This window comes from Ixodes scapularis, unplaced genomic scaffold (assembly GCF_016920785.2).
Source record: "Ixodes scapularis isolate PalLabHiFi unplaced genomic scaffold, ASM1692078v2 PGA_scaffold11__112_contigs__length_91849675, whole genome shotgun sequence".
Classification (NCBI taxonomy): Eukaryota; Metazoa; Arthropoda; class Arachnida; order Ixodida; family Ixodidae; genus Ixodes; species Ixodes scapularis.
Window position 1 is genome coordinate 46,755,481 of NW_024609837.1, and position 16,937 is coordinate 46,772,417.

Genomic DNA, 16,937 nt, shown 5'->3' on the forward strand with positions numbered 1-16,937 from the left:
CGCTTGCGTACAGTGTACTGCGATATGGGGTGACGCTACATGCCTATTGCACAACATCTTGGCACTCTAAAATTGACAGCATTTTGAAAGGAATTTTGCGAAGTGTAGCGTATAACTCATGTTTTTCATCCAGTGAGGATTTTTTTAGAGATTTGTAGATGCCAAGATTACGTAGTTTGTATACTGAAACTGTTGTGCTACGCCATTTTTGGAGTGAAAGTTTTAAAACAGTTCATACACCATCGCGCCTCCTCAGAACGTCTCCTCGGTATGAAGTGCAAAGATGTGTCACCAGATATGGAAAACGAATGCGGTCGTTTTACGTGTCAGACATTTTTAATACCCTTCCTGAAGATATTTTCAGTGTTACTGGCAAAGGAGAGTTGAAGAAGTGGCTTCGTCATTATGCTTGTGAAAGCTAATTATTGTGCTGTTGTCGTTTTGAGTTGAATTGGGATGCTGGTTAGTTGAAGCTCATGATCGTGTGTTTGCTTCTATGTGCGTTCTTCATTATTTTCTCGCTTATGTATATTTGTTTTGTGTGTTTTTTTTTATTTGACTTGGGAAGCTGGTTAGCCGAAGCCTTGTGTACGTGTTTGTTTATTCATGTGTTCTTTTTTTTCGCCTATGCGAATTTGCTGGGTCCAGTCCTACAAGCCATTGTCGGCTTAGACGGACCCGTCATTCGACATACCGAAAGCGTTGTGTGAATAAAAACATTATTATTATTATTATTATTATTATTATTATTATTATTATTATTATTATTATTATTATTATTATTATTGCCGGACTTGCATGCCGGACTTGACTTCGTTATTGCGACAAACAGTGGTACTCAGATATTTTTAGACGAATAACTAAGGTTCCACATGAACTGTCTCGCAACCTTAGACAGGCTGCCCGTTTTGAACGCCCAAGATGTTTTACAAGGTACGCGATGAGAACTCATGGTTATTATGTTTCCAATATTTTCAATAACCTTCCTGAAGGTATATTTTCTGTAGATTCTAAGGACTCAAAAACATGCCTTCGAACTTTTTCTTCTGAAACATTTTAGTATATTTGTTTTGCGCTTTCTGGGTTTGTAAAAGCCCTCGAATTGATGTTTTTTGGGTGTGTATTTTGTCATTGATATTGGTCATATATTTATAGCTTACTTTTGCGACTTGCCGGGTCTGCGTCGCACATGCCATTATAGGCTTTGACGGACCCGTTAGAACCTTTGTACTATGGGATGGCAATAAAGATTATTATTATTATTTTATTGTTATTATTATTATTATGATTAACTTCTTTTTTTTGGGGGGGGGGGGGGGGTTGCAGATTCAGTTTTTTTTAAGGAAATTGGTTAGAACTTAACCTATTTAAACAAAAATCACCGAATTTGTCGGGAAATTAAACACCCTCTATGATCCACTGAAATTCGAAAAACACAAAAAAAAACAAAAAAACACGGAACCCTAGTAATGACCAACGGTTGTTTTTTGCTCCATTTTCAGACATTATAACAATATCTAAAGGTACTAGATAGAACCTACGAATCATTTCTTCACAAATATATCAAGGTACGCCTTCATTTTATTGACAAGGAAAAAGAGGCAAACAATTTCAGACATATTTCATCTTTAGCAGAACTTGTGTTACGTGGAACTGAAAACGAAGCCTGTTTGGGAAGTTCAGGTGCTTTCACTCTACCTCCCGTGGTGCCCATGGTAACCATGTCCACCGTGTCCGCCATGACCGCGATGACCTCCGTGTCCTCCATATCCGTGGCCGTAGCCCCCTTTGCCGTGTCCTCCTCCGTGACGGTAGCCTCCGTGGTGGCCGTGATGTCCTCCGTATCCGACAGATCTTCCGTCTCTGTGTCCTCCGTGGCCGCCCCCATGGCCGTAGCCTCCACGACCGTGCCCTCCGTGATGACCTCCGTATCCGCCGTAGCTTCTCCCAGCAGACACCAGGGCCAGTGCCAGAAGGAACACCAGAACTGCGACCTGGTCAACGGAAAGGTTTGTTATACACATTCACATGAATTGCAGAAGTGATCGACCTACCGTTTGCTAAAAAGCCTAAATATAGTTTTATTACCTATGGTTTAGATCACACTAGATGTATGCGTATTGGGTCTCATAAAACACCAATAAACTGCGAACAGAAATTTATCAAGCTGGCATCGGAAGGAGGCAAAAAGTAAATTATTAACCACATAACCCTCGAAGGCGATAAGCTGGGCCAGTTGTTCTTTGAACATTAACACAAGCACCAGAAAAAGCCTCATTGTCTTTTTTACTTTTCGTTGGACCGGTAGTTTCGTGATCTTTTTTTTTTTTTGTTTTTTTTTGTTTTACTATAAATCCCCTAAGTTTTAGTATTTCCTGCCAATAGAGGACAGGACAATTTTGAGAGTGAATAGCTAATTTCAAAGGTTGAAGGTGTCGGTTCGTATTTCTGTATTATCATACGTCACCTGAATTTTCTTTTTGTCTTCGGGTTAATCCTATTTACGTATTGTGCTGTCCAGTTTCAGCTAACTTTGTGTTTTGTGTAGAGCTTATATAGCCTTGAAAACGAGCATCACGTAAAAACTTGCAGGAGTTTAAAAATGATGCATACTTTGTTTTGTTTAACCTTTATTTTCAAAAGATGTATCCCAAATATTTCCTGAGGGGAAGTCATTTTTTTGCAATTTTTTTTTTCATTTTAACATAGAAGGTACAATTATGTTAGGCAACATGTGGAGAAACTCTCTGAATAGAACGAAATGTGGTCAATAATGTGACATTTATCCCAGACCACAGAAAAATAATACTACGGCTTTACCTTTCACTGCATTTGTAACAAAGTCTTCAACCTCTTAAAAAGACCAAACTAAAAAAAAAAAAAAAAAAAAAAAAAACACAGCGTAGAACGAAATTGTAAACTCACTGTGAACTTCATTTCGGAGTGCTGGTCCTTTCTGTGGCTGGAAGTAGGAGGTTCAAGTGGAAGCTCGGTACGCTTTCCGATCCCCTTGAGCAGCTTATATACTCTACGCGACGTGCTTTAAAGACACGTGTTATGTGTTGTTCTCGCATGTCTTAACCGCTGCGGCTTGGTGTTTTTAGACGTATCATATTAACTACAGCGTATATTATTCACTGGCTTATTTGTTTTTCGTTTCGTTTTCTGCACGTGTAATGTGTCTGGCAGTAGCAACGGTAGTAGACGTGTCCTAGTAGGAGCAGTCTGTACACTGGGGGAAATATGCGCTACGTGCTTTACATGTTATTAGTTTTTTTCATTGAAACAGATAAAAGAAATTATGGACTCGAATGTGCTCAGTTATCCGTTATACGGTAAGAAGGAGATGTTAAGTTCGGAGATTTGTTTACAACAATCGGTTGAAGGCATATGGTAATCGATATCTATTGGATCATACTTCCATATACCTCCAAGATTCTAGGAGGGTTAGTTATTTCGATCTGTCTTGGCTATTCTAGCTAAGAACTGTACACACCTATTTCAGCCGAATACCTGCGAAAATCCTGACATTTCCCGTCAGAATTATGGAGTGAAATAATGCGATAATTATTAGCGCCTAAACATCAGACTAGGAAATTTACGATAAGGAAAGAGGGACATGGAAGACAAACAGACAAGACAGGCTTTCGACTTTCAACAAAACGTTTACTGGCTCGACTTCGTTTCCTGAAGCTCGACGGGGGCGTCCGGGAGGTTGAGAGGGAGGGTGGTGGGTGAAGGAAGAGTGAGCCATGTGGCCCTGCTCGCAGGGCCACATGGCTCACGCTTCCCCATGGCACAACACGGCACACCGACTGCGCGCACTTGCACATCGATTCGGTACCAGGGATGCTTACACATGTAAATTTAAATTGGGAGGCATGTGCAAGCGAGTCGCTAACCGAGAGCCCCCACCCACATGCGCAAAAAGATACGCGCAGTACTTCGGGCCCTGCACAAGGGAGAATGTGTATAGTATCCCTGTAGTGTGCGGAGCCGAGTACATCAGTCAGACGGGGCGCTGCGTGAATGACCGTCTCCGGGAGCTCGCCAAGGAGATCTCGTCTCCCTCTCCGGACTCTTTCCATCCAGTCGTGGCTCGCGCCAAAAACTGCCCCTCGTGCATTCCCGAGTTGTCGAAAACCAAAATTCTCTGCGGGCACAAATCTCGATTCGGCAGGGAAATCCTTGAGTCTCTACATATCAAATCTTCTGTCTCAAACCTTCCAGCCCATCCCTTTCTCTTTCCGATCGAGAGATTCGCTTCCTGCGGGGCAAGAGTATTCCACCAAAGACCAAAACAAAAAAAGTCAAAATTCCCGCATCTTCGGCTCCTTCCCTTCTCCGCGCAATCACCCCCCTTCCCTTCCTTCCCGAAGAGGACACCGCCGGCGCTTCTCCTCCTCCTCTTCTCCCTCGCCCTTCCCCCTTCTCTCTCCTTTCCCCAAGAGGGCACCGTCGACAGTTTTGTCGACACTCGCGTCTGCGTGTAACGGCGACGTGTCGATTGACACACAAAAGACTCCACCTTACGCCCTGCACGCGTAGCTGCGAGCAGGGCCACATGGCTCACGCTTCCCTCATCCCCCACCTTTTCTCTCAACCTCCCGGACGCCCCCGTCGAGCTTCAGGAGACGAAGTCGAGCCAGTAAACGTTTTCCTGAAAGTCAAAAGCCCTGCCTTGTCTGTTATTCTTCAATGACCCTCTTTCCTTATCGTAAATTAGAAACCAACATGCTCAACCATCTACATAGCTGGGCAAATTCTTTATATTCTGCCCATCGCAATAAAGATCCGTATTATTTCCGAGAATCATAATCGCGTAAAACTCATTGCGCGGATCTGTGTTTAGAAACAATATTTTTAATAAATATATTTTTTCGCAAGGAAACCGCGGGGTGTTTCACAATTTTGACCTGGACATCAATCAGTTAGCAGATCAATCGCAAGACGTCCCGTGGCTCAATATACGTAAACATGTATGGTTGCTTCAGTTAAAATTTGAGATTGTGTAAATTACCCTTTTTTGTTCACTAAGTAGATTTTGTTGGTTCTTGAACCTGTGTTTACCAATCAAGTTGGCTCAAATACCTTACGTTTACAATATACTAACATATTCTATTCGGTACTGCGCATTTTGTTTCAAGCGTTTCCTAGATCATACATTCGCACATAACTTAAGAATTCAAAAAGCAAACGGTCTTGGTCAAATTTTAGGCAAAACTTGGCCACAACGAAGAGTTTCTTCAAAGTATTAAACATATTTCTTCCTAATCAGGAAATGGGTAGTCCACTAATAATTCGTGATTCATATTTGTGAGTAAGATTAATACTTTTGACTTTACTATATTAATTATTGACGCGTGTGCTTAATCACAAGCGTCAATAAAGTGCACGTGGCGCTAAAAACTACGCTCCCATGCAGATCACTCAATGAAATAGAGGTGAAGCGGCATTTTTGCGCATGTCATTTATGCGCAGTGACTTATAACACTGTAAAATAGCTAATGTTACGAAAGAGGATATATCGGCTGAAGTTGTTTCAGTAATTTCCGGGGATTAGTTTTGAGCGGTTTCGTGGGCTCATTATGTGAAAACTTGCAAACTAAGATGTGACCCTGACGTCCTTTTTTATTATGGCTCGTTCAAGTGGCACAACGAAATGTGTCCCTGCTTTTACATAATCTTCATGAGGAGATCGGTCAGTGAAAAACCTTAACTTTGTTAAGACAAATACTACTAGATTTTGGCAGAATTCATATGTACCCTTGATAGTAACTGCGTCTGAAGTGTTGCTGCCCTAAGAACAGCGCACTTATGATGAATCACCTGCAATACCGATAACAACCCACCTTTTTTGGAGACAAAAACTCTACTGCAAACCCGTAACTATCCCTGCAGCATTCCATTTTAATAAAAAGAAGGGGACGTTCAGGAGCTAAATTTATAACAAACACAATAACCAAGAAAAAAAAAAGCGATTACATGCTTAACAGGAAATGTATCTCATATGTTGTAAACAGCAAGGAACGTGCCTACAGCAACTTTCTTTAGTGATCAATGTTGTCGAGCTCGTCGGCGTCGTCTCTCTAAAAAAGATGCGTCAGAAGTATGCGTCTGCGTAAATAATATCTATTTTTCAGGCTTTGATATGCAGAGAACGTCGAGAAAGGGGCTTGTGGAAAGGGAAAGTAAAAAAAAAAAACTATTTCGCCAGCCGATTTTGACGTATCCATTCTATATCAGGTCTCAAAGATTATCAGAAAGCGTAGCAAGAAATCGTCTCCTTCAGACTTCGAACTTCCCGAACTTTGCTGCAGTAGAGAACTTGTCGCGCAATGAGATTCACAGTAAGAATTTCACTATTTTTGCATTTCTATTCGACGTAGTCTCTTGAGATGGTGTTAAGATACTGTGGTATTTTGGTCGCTAAATTTGTTTCACTATATTCTTCTTTTTTATATATAAAGCTCCCATGAGGACCCTATATGACAGAAGAGCATTGCGCGATCTAACGTTTTTGTACAATCTAGTAAATTAAATCTTACAAAAATGTATGTTTTTAGTGACGCGAATATTTATGCACCATCACGTTCCACTTGAAAGTACTCTCGATTTTATCTTCATAGCATGCTTTTCCTTTCCCCCTCAACGTTCATACAATCGCTTTTAATCGCCTGGATAACGCGATAGTTCAGACAGTTCACTATTTTCAGAAAAGAAGTGGAAACGCCCGCTGCCACTTCGTAAGCTCAGTGTACGTTTGGTTTCGAAACTCTTTTTTCGTTCGCATTGCTGTCGTTCTTTTTAATGCGACAACGTTTAGGAGCTCGCGTCTAAAAAAAACGGCATCGGTCGGACCCACAAATCTTATAATGCAACACGCACAACCAGGTGTGATGTCACACGCAGCTTTGACGTCATCACCCTATCGACTTCCTAAATTTGGCGGGAAAACGTTCCGCTACACTTAGCGGAAAATTCCTCCGCGAGTTCAGCGGGACATTTTCCCACAAAATTTTGGAAAAACGTTTCAGCCAAATTTAGCGAAACATTTTCCCGATAAATTTACCGGACTGTTTTTCGCTAAATTAAGCTATTCGAGAGGGTGATAACGTCACAACCAAAGGTGTGACGTCACGCGTTGCGTGGATGTGACTCTACTAACTTGACCACGCATACGCGCTTGCACAGCTTGGAAACAAGCGTGTGTTTATGTGAGAAGGCTTTGCGAACGTGGCCAGACAACGCTACCGCGTCCCATTCATAAAGGCGAAGCTTAAGTGTCCCCAAATGTTTTTATAATATCTTCTTTGGGCACAAAGGTGAAAACCTGTTTGTTGTTTCTGGGCATATCCATTATTATTATTATTATTATTATTATTATTATTATTATTATTATTATTATTATTATTTCTATTATTATTATTAGTGTAGCAGTGCTACTAAATCGAATGCTACTATTTTTATTATTAGTAGTAGTATTGTTATTACTAGTAGCAGTAATTGTACTATAACTATTACTCCAATAATTGTACTACTATCATTAGTATTGCTATTACCTTAGTATGTCGATCATAGTATTTCTATTTAGCTTCACGCGTGGGAATTTTGAGCGAATATTGCTACCTAGTACATCTCAGGGAGATTACATGTTGTATGACATATTTAGAACATTCTATGGCATTCAAATTATAAAACTCCCTAGCCCCCATGTTTTTTTATGGGACCCACCGAGCCCAACATTGCAATCCGAGCCAGATCTAGGCGAGGAATCGGCCAGGAAACTGAATTGATGCAAAAACTAAGTATCTAACTTTGGGCTGTGTACGACACAAGAACACAAAACATCTCGTTATATGTCACGTCAAAAATGTGGTTTCATTGCAAAAAACTTTCTTTTTCTTCTGGGCTGATCGATTGTCAAGCTACCGCAGTAGATTATACCGATTGGCTTTACGAGAGATCAGCAAGAAAGTTGAGACTACAAAAGTTGTTTAGAGTGTGTTGTTTTGTGCCGGGTACTACTTTACCACCCATAGTCTGTGACAAGGTGAGAATAGAGAGACCGTTTCTTGAACGGCCGCCTCCAACACTGGCTTGTCGCTTTTTGCCGCGCTGAGACGGCGCGTGCTGGCTCGAAGCTACAAGACGCCGATTGCGTCATAGAACACCACCTCGTACACAAGAAAACCGAGGTACTGAATGAGATGGCGTCATTACAGAAGGCCAACTGTGTTTAAAGATTGGACACGATGATTGCGTCATATTTCGGCTCAACCTTGACTCAAAGCCGAAAGCTGACGCAGCACTCGTTTCCAAACGGTGCCCAGCGTCGGCCTTCTCTGTTGACGCAAAGATGTCAGCACTACGGCCTTGCTTTCTAGACGTTGTTTCATGAAAGGTAGAAGTTCGCGCAGGGGGTGAGAGGCGGACAATTGAAACGTTTTTCTGCCGCTTTCATCCTGTAGGGCAGAATTCGCGACTCCGAATGTCTATAGGTGGCGCTACTGGTCTATTAAAATGGCGGATGTAGTTATGGTGGGAGATGCGTGAAGGTATGCAAGTTGCAGAAACTGATTCGTGTGCTGGCTTTATTCAAAATGGTGGATACTTGGGCTAGTTGGTGGTTGCTATACATAATTAAACAGCGCACAAGGAGAGGGACAGAAAAGGAAGACAGAACAGGCAAGCGCTGACTCGCAACTGACGATTTACTATGAAAAGGAGAAGGAAGAAAACTACACACATGAACATATATCGGAAAAGAGAAAGATGTGAAAAAGCTAATAAATTAAATAAAATTACACCTAAAATAATTATAGCTGAAAAGGGAAACAAAATAAAATGAAATTCAATCTCTCAAAGTCCTAGGCATGTCCAGTGCCGGCACTCCGAAGCCTTGACCATACACCTATTTGTGCGCAGCTGCCCCCATAAACTCATACTCGCTGTCTTGTAGTGTTAATGATGGCTGGCTCACACATTTGGATTCGAGCTTTCTTATCCAAAAGGCTTCCACTATTTCTCTTGTTGTTTTTTCTTTATGGGAAGCTAGAACAGTTGTTGCACAAAAATCTGGATCACATCCACAGGTTCTGCAGTGGATGGCTAGGTGGCTTCCAGTGGTGGTTTGAAGAGACTGTTTATGTTCCCTCAAGCGGTCGTTGAGGCAACGCCCAGTCTGTCCGACATAGGTTTTCCCGCAGGACAGAGGAAGATGGTAAACCACTTGTAGAATGCAAGACACAAAGTGCACCTTGTGGTTTTTCATGCAGCAAGCCCTGCTGTCATTGTTCTTGTCCACAAGCGTGCAAATTCTACCCAGTTTGCTTGGGGCTGAAAACACCATGGGCACGTTGTATCTATTGGCAACATTTTTTAAGTTGTGCGACGTCTTGTGGATGTATGGTATAACTAGTGGTCGGATATTGGTAAGGTCTTTGCTCTTTTTTCTTTTGGTCGATCCTTTACAGGTTTGTATCAGAGTGTCCGCAACTTCACTTAACATGGCTAATGGAAAGCCGGATCTTGAGAGTTTGTTTACTTGAGTGCTGAAACTCTGTTCGATGGTGTGGTGACAGGATTTTTTCAAAGCTGAATACATGCACGAATACATGCACATCCATTCCACAGGATGCTCTCCTGGCTTCAGTCAAATCAACTATTGAACAATCAGGAGGAATCAAGTTTCAGAATTCGAGTGGTACTTCAACGGAAAGCTTCATGGAGCTACTAGACTTTTATCTGAAAGCCTTGTTTGTAAAATGGCAAGATTCTTCATACCTACAGCGGTTTGGAGTGTGCATTGGGTCATGTGTTGCTCCCATCTTAAGCGACATCTTTCTGGGAGGCGTAGACATGATCCTCGCACCGCTTTTGAGCACTATGTCTATTATAAAAGTCTTCAGGTACGTTGATGACTTTCTTATTATCCTCCAAGAAGAACAAACAGAAGACTTAATAGATACAATCCTGAGTGTTTTCTCCAGAAGCGGTAAAGGTCTGAGTTTTACGTATGAACAACCTATTCTAAATGTGCTGCAGTTCCTGGACCTATCTATAAAAATCTCAGATCACCACATTTGTTGGTCCTACCTACCACGCTCCAAAAAAGAAATTCTTAATTGCCAATCTGCCCATTCAAAATTAATAAAAAGAGGGATAGCCAGTTCGTGCATGTATTCAGCTTTGAAAAAATCGTGTCATTACACCATCGAACAGAGTTTCAGCACTCAAGTAAACAAACTCTCAAGATCCGGCTTTTCATCAGCCATGTTAAGTGAAGTTGCGGGCACTCTGATACAAACCTGTAAAGGATCGACCAAAAAAAAAAAAGAGCAAAGACCTTACCAATATCCGACCACAAGTTATACCATACATCCACAAGACGTCGTACAACTTAAAAAATGTTGCTAATAGATACAACGTGCCCATGGTGTTTTCAGCCCCAAACAAACTGGGTAGAATTTGCACGCTTGTGGACAAGAACAATGACAGCAGGGCTTGCTGCATGAAAAACCACAAGGTGCACTTTGTGTCTTGCATTCTACAAGTGGTTTACCATCTTCCTCTGTCCTGCGGGAAAACCTATGTCGGACAGACTGGGCGTTGCCTCAACGACCGCTTGAGGGAACATAAACAGTCTCTTCAAACCACCACTGGAAGCCACCTAGCCATCCACTGCAGAACCTGTGGATGTGATCCAGATTTTTGTGCAACAACTGTTCTAGCTTCCCATAAAGAAAAAACAACAAGAGAAATAGTGGAAGCCTTTTGGATAAGAAAGCTCGAATCCAAATGTGTGAGCCAGCCATCATTAACACTACAAGACAGCGAGTATGAGTTTACGGGGGCAGCTGCGCACAAATAGGTGTATGGTCAAGGCTTCGGAGTGCCGGCACTGGACATGCCTAGGACTTTGAGAGATTGAATTTCATTTTATTTTGTTTCCCTTTTCAGCTATAATTATTTTAGGTGTAATTTTATTTAATTTATTAGCTTTTTCACATCTTTCTCTTTTCCGATATATGTTCATGTGTGTAGTTTTCTTCCTTCTCCTTTTCATAGTAAATCGTCAGTTGCGAGTCAGCGCTTGCCTGTTCTGTCTTCCTTTTCTGTCCCTCTCCTTGTGCGCTGTTTAATTATGTATGGCTTTATTCGGCAACAGAAACTATTTTTGCTTCTACGAGGAAGTTGGAGCAGCACGCACGCATTTGCCCTCTTTCTCTCCCTAAAACGAAAAGGAGTTTAGCGTGATATTAATGTCGTGCGACAAATTTTAACTTCAGACAGCAGTTGAAACTAACTTCTTTTTTGGAGTAAGAGTCACCGTATTTATATTGTGACGGTTTCACTCATACCTCGAAATGTGACTCAGAGAGTGATTCTCAAGCATAGAAAAATGTTGTAAAAAAAAGAAGAACGTTTGGTTTGGCTTGATAGATTTCGGCTTTTGTTGAGGAAATCGGCCTTCAATCTCATACCTATTTCTGTTTTTGGCTGCCCTTTCTCACTTATATAAGGTTTGTGTGAATTAATTACCTTCGAGTCTTCTGATGAAATTTGTTATAAAAAGATTGTTGTTTTTTGTGTGTCTAGAATATTTCGCTATATTAGAATAAAAAAAGGAATAAAATGTTTGTAAAATATTGTCCCGGGTTAAAGAGTTTGAACACTTTCGCATATTATCAAAGTTGCAAAAGTGTTTTTACTACGTAAACGCAAGAATTAAACCAGATAAAAACAATATAAATTACGTTCTCAAGGTATCAAGCGCGCATAAAACAAGGAAATGCATCAAATTATATGGCTACCTTGATAAGAGTATGAGTGTGAAATCGCATATTTTTGTAACAGAAACCTTCTTCGGGAGCCTTATCTTAGCCCAATCACTGTTAATAAAACTAAATACAGCTTGATGCGTGGTTTTTGAATCTTAAATATTACGTACTGCCTGTGATCTCATCACAAATGCACGAACAGCTCGGGCAGTCTAAAATGGCAAAGTGCTATTACGGATGCCAGAGGAAGTGTCGTAGGCGTCCCCGAAGAATATAACCAGGTACATCAGTCGTTACTTGCAAAGTATGGAAACGCGTTACAGACCTGCATCACTTTAAAATAAGAGGAACACGCTACCGTTACGGATAAAGTATAACGCACGTTACTTTTGCGCTGCTTTTGTTTTAGCTCAACTTAACAGTAACAACTTTTTTTTCCTATTGACAAAGCTTTTTCGACGTAGGGACAAATGACTTGAAGGCCGACGTACACTTCACACTTTCCACTTTTGCCCGCCTCCTCCTTTCCTATCTGCTCTCCTCTTTTTACCTTGCCCCAGCTTGGCTCCCCCTCGCAGCATAGGAGAGGGAAGCGCTAAGTGGATCATCATCTCTGCAGAAAACCGAGGTTGTACGTCGGCCTTTAAGCGTTTTTCTAAAATATATAGTCGGACTTTTTGAGTGGGAAAACGACAAGAAAACTTGTGAAGGTGTGTGAATTACTGTTATAATTAATGACTTGGCGCATATACTTCGTTTCAGCTTAATTCCCCTCGCAGCCGACGCTACGAGCTATTGGGACAAATCGAGTGGCGTCAAATGCGCGAGTCCTTTGAGTTTTTGTGTTTATTTTTGGTTTAGCGATGATACAGGATGGCGAACACCATGACGGTGCATTTTTCATACTGTCTGATTGGTACCACCAGCTCGTAGCGTCGCCTGCCTCTGGACTTGAGGTAAAGTTGGGTATAGAAACACACAAAAAACTAAAATAATTAAGTATACTTTTTAGAGGTCTTTCGAAGGAGTAACATGTAATGTAACGACGTTACCGGTTACTCGAATTAAGTGACGCAAGTACGTTACCCGTTACTTTTTTTTTAACGTAACAAGTACGTCACTATGTTACCCAAAACGTAATGCGTGACACGCGTCGCGATACCGCCAACCCTGGCCGAAGGTGTAATTAATTAACATGTTATAAAGCAGAAACTCTATATATTCGATTAAAGCACGTGAACTAGTGTGGCCAATCCATATAAAGCTGATATTAACTGTGAATCAAATATATGGCGTGTTCTCAAATTATCGACCTTTCACAATCAGTAAAGTTTCACACTTCGCCGATAATTCTTCCTAACCGAATGCTCCAATAAAAACAACAACAATGGATTGCGTTTTTTAAGTTATAAAAGCTTCCAGACCATTTTTTTTTTATACACGGCATTGCTTCGCTGGCCTCAGCCTTTCCGGTTCAAAGGAACACCAACCAGCTCCCAGGTCTCTTCATTACGGCTCATTTTGTTGTCGTTAGAAAACCGGAGAAGCAGAAGGGTTCAGTCTTACATGCGCTGCACAGCACTACATTGGGACAGTGAATAGTGCTGTTTGTATTCAGAAATGGCTATTCGCGAGCCATGACCACGAGCAGTTCCGCCGTGCCTGCTGGGCAGTCGCAGAGCCGTATATGTAGAGAGTTTGGACTTTTGTTGGGAAGTATAGGAGACAAATGAAGAGGCGCCATTGGCCGAAAAGGGGCTGGGCGTGTTCCAGGGCGTCTTCACAAATTCGAATGTGGCCGACCAGAAGCCGGAAATATTACCTTGGCGGTGGTCACGAGAAACGAAATTAATAGGTGCGTCGGCGTAACTCTCGCTGACTGAAAATATGGTGCACGTGATGTTTCAACAAAGGTCATCCAAAATCATGCTAGAAGAGTGCGACTAGCGGAACGATCGACATAATCCGTACGCCAGGCGCTGATGGTCGGAAATCTGCCCTCCGTGCGATCACACTCTGTCCAAGCGGAACAGAGTTCGAGCGGCACATTCGTTTCTTACATCTTTCTTTGTGATAATGATCGAAACATCACTTGCAACCTATTTTGAACCATAAAGGGTTACTACAACTAACTCTTACGCGCTTATTAAAACGATTTAAACTGCTTCTCGCTACCGACGCTGGGGAAGTTTCTTCGGCTTCTGGTTGGCCAATAGAGCATGTCAAGCTCTCTTTCTCAGTCTGGTGCACGCCCTGACGCTGCCCGCGTTTCCCATTGATCAAACTCTCTGTATACACGGCTTTGAGCAGGGGAAGCGGGTAACATTGCAAGAGAACTTTCCGGCTTCGCCGCGAGAGGGCGATCAACCAGCTGTAGAAGCGAATAGACATACACGGGGCGCTTTGAAGCCAGTCTTTTAAAAAGCCCGTGAGAAAAACTGGAGAAACAAAGTCGATCTTGTGCCAAGTATAAATGAGTAGATTTCGATACTTCCAAGTATTGTTATATAACTTTCCTGTTTTACATGAAATAATTTACGAATCTTTTCACACGCCTGGCTTGTGCCGAAAAAAAATGTCTGAGGGTTAAGAATAGAATTATAGTATATATATATATATATATATATACCGGGTGTTTGTGCGAAGACTTTCAAAAATCCTAAAACCTAAAGCGTAAAAAAAAAGAAAAAACTTTCTTCGGGAACAAACTACCAGCCACGGCGGACGTCAGGAATTGCCAAAAACATAGTAATTAGCCAAATAACTAATTAAAATTTGTTAATTAACTTTTTAATTAGTGGAAATAGACATATGGTTCTAATTAGAAAGTTGCTGAGCGTTATCGAAAACCACTAAATCAGTCACTTTCAAAAAGAATTTCGGCGCGTGAGAAGCGTAGTAGTGCACTAAAGTTACCGCTCTTTGAGCAGGTACAAGGCTGGGGCTAGATAAGAGACGGAAAAATCGCGCGGGCGCCTTATCGCAACCGCTAGCTTTGTACCTGCTCAAAGAGCGGTAACTTTAGTGCACTACTACGCTTCTCACGCGCCGAAATTATTTTTGAAAGTGACTGATTTAGTGGTTTTCGATAACGCTCAGCAACTTTCTAATTAGAACCATATGTCTATTTCCACTAATTAAAAAGTTAATTAACAAATTTTAATTAATTATTTGGCTAATTACTATGTTTTTGGCAATTCCTGACGTCCGCCGTGGCTGGTAGTTTGTTCCCGAAGAAAGTTTTTTCTTTTCTTTTACGCTTTAAGTTTTAGGATTTTTGAAAGTCTTCGCACAAACACCCGGTATATATATATATATATATATGTGTGTGTGTGTGTGTGTGTAAACTGATGTTTTTCAGGTTTCTCTAGAATGTACGTGTTTCTTTGCTACGTAAAGTATTTCAAATGAGCCATTACGGTCATCTTAATAAGTAAATTTCAAGGCGATCCTGCTAACCATCGTTCTCTAGACGCACTGCGTAGCTATCGCATTGCCTTTTTTACTTGAATGTAAATTTATTCACATTTATATCTATATGAGTATCTTGACGAATACCTGCATATGAACAGTGCTCGTGAAAGAGATCGTTTAATATACAGGGTGTTTTTTTTAAAGCTTAACAGATTCGTTAAAAACGCCGTGAAAGCTACACTTATAAGGTTTCTGCAGGTGAGTTATACTGCCAGGGGGTCTTAGGATAGGGGACTAATGGTAACGATCAGTCGGCTAACTAAGTAAAAAATTAATAAAGTTTAAATTAGTGTAAACATACACATGGCTTGCAGTAGAAACACGTTGAGCGTCATCATAAATCACTAAATAATAATTTTTTAGAAATACTTTGAGCGCCAGGGAAGCGTAATAGTAAGGTAGCAATTTGGGCCAGTTGGTTCATGATTAGCTAAAATCGCCAGAAAAACACAAGCATGAGGAAGTAGCCAGCGCACTCGCAAATGGTTTTATTTGTGAAAACTAATCTTATATATAGATTTCAGCTTAGCTTAGTTCAAAGCTATATATATGGTTAGTCTTCACAAATAAAGACCACTTGCGAGTACGCTGTTGTCTGTCTACTGCCTCGTCCTTGTGTGTTTTTTTTGTTTTTTTTTGCGCCTATTTAGGTAAGCGTAGTAGTGCGCTAAAGGTCCCACTCATGGAACAGGTACATGGCCGGGGCTATGATAAAATACGAAAAAAAAAAACATGCTGACGCTTAAATCCCTTTATCACGCGCTTAAATTCCTTCTAAAGATACTGATTCATTGGTTTTTCATGGCTCTCAGAAAATTTCTAAATGGAACCATCTGTATATTTTACTTATTAAAATGTCATTAAATGTTTTACTTAATTATCCGGCTGGTCGTTACAAATAGACCCCTATACCGTGCTCTAGTGGCTGTGAAACTTACCTGCATAAACCGGTCAAGTGCAGCTTTCACAGCCTTTTTCTAAACAAATTTGTTCAGCTTAAAAAAAAACCTGTATAGAACATCAATGTACTATGACTGGTAGCAGCGCGCGCAAAAAAAAAACAAAAAAAAACACAAGGACCAAGAGAGGAATGCACAAGCCGAGCGCGAAGCGAGCGAGTGCATTCCTCCCTTTCTCCTTGTGTTTTCTTGCGCACTGCTACCAATTGCAATCGTGAACCAACTCGCCTGCATCGCCACATTGACACTGAATAGCTGGGCCCATTTATTTTGATACTGCTTGCTCTATAATTCATTTCCCCATCAACAGGTCGCAGTTCTGGTTCTCCTTGTGGTACTGGTTGTTGTGTCTGCTGGAGGGTACAGAGGCCATTATGGCGGCCACGGCGGTCTTTACAGAGGCGGCCACATGAGCGCAAGCTACGGTCATGGAGGCCACAAATACGGAAGGGCGGTCGGCTACGGAGGGCACTCCAGTGGCTATGGCGGCTACGGCCATAGGAACGGGTACGGCAAAGGAGGCTACGGCCATGGAGGTGAGCACAGTTACGGAAGATCGGTTGGCCACGGTGATCACCATGAAGGCTGCGGCGGTCACGGCGGGTATAATCAAGGAAGTGGCCATGGAAAGGGCTACGGCCATGGAGGACACGGATACGGAAGACCAGCGGGTTACGGCCCTCCTGGAGGCTACGGCGGCGGGCACGGTTACCATAACTGA

General features: G+C 41.7%; 1 protein-coding gene across 1 annotated transcript; it reads left to right on the forward strand.

The window, feature by feature from the left end:
- Positions 1-1,886: 1,886 nt before the first annotated feature.
- On the forward strand, positions 1,887-16,937 carry LOC120844121 (keratin-associated protein 21-1-like). Its single transcript, XM_040215743.1, has 2 exons — positions 1,887-2,009; positions 16,527-16,937. The coding sequence occupies exons 1-2, from the start codon at positions 1,887-1,889 to the stop codon at positions 16,935-16,937; spliced, it is 534 nt and encodes a 177-aa protein (XP_040071677.1).

Excerpts from the sequence above, each read along its gene's own strand:
- LOC120844121 (XM_040215743.1), top strand. The coding sequence starts at position 1,887 with ATGGCCGTAGCCTCCACGACCGTGCCCTCCGTGATGACCTCCGTATCC. Across the intron at positions 2,010-16,526 it reads GCGACCTGGTCAACGGAAAG|GTCGCAGTTCTGGTTCTCCT; the intron begins GTTTGTTATACA and ends CCCCATCAACAG.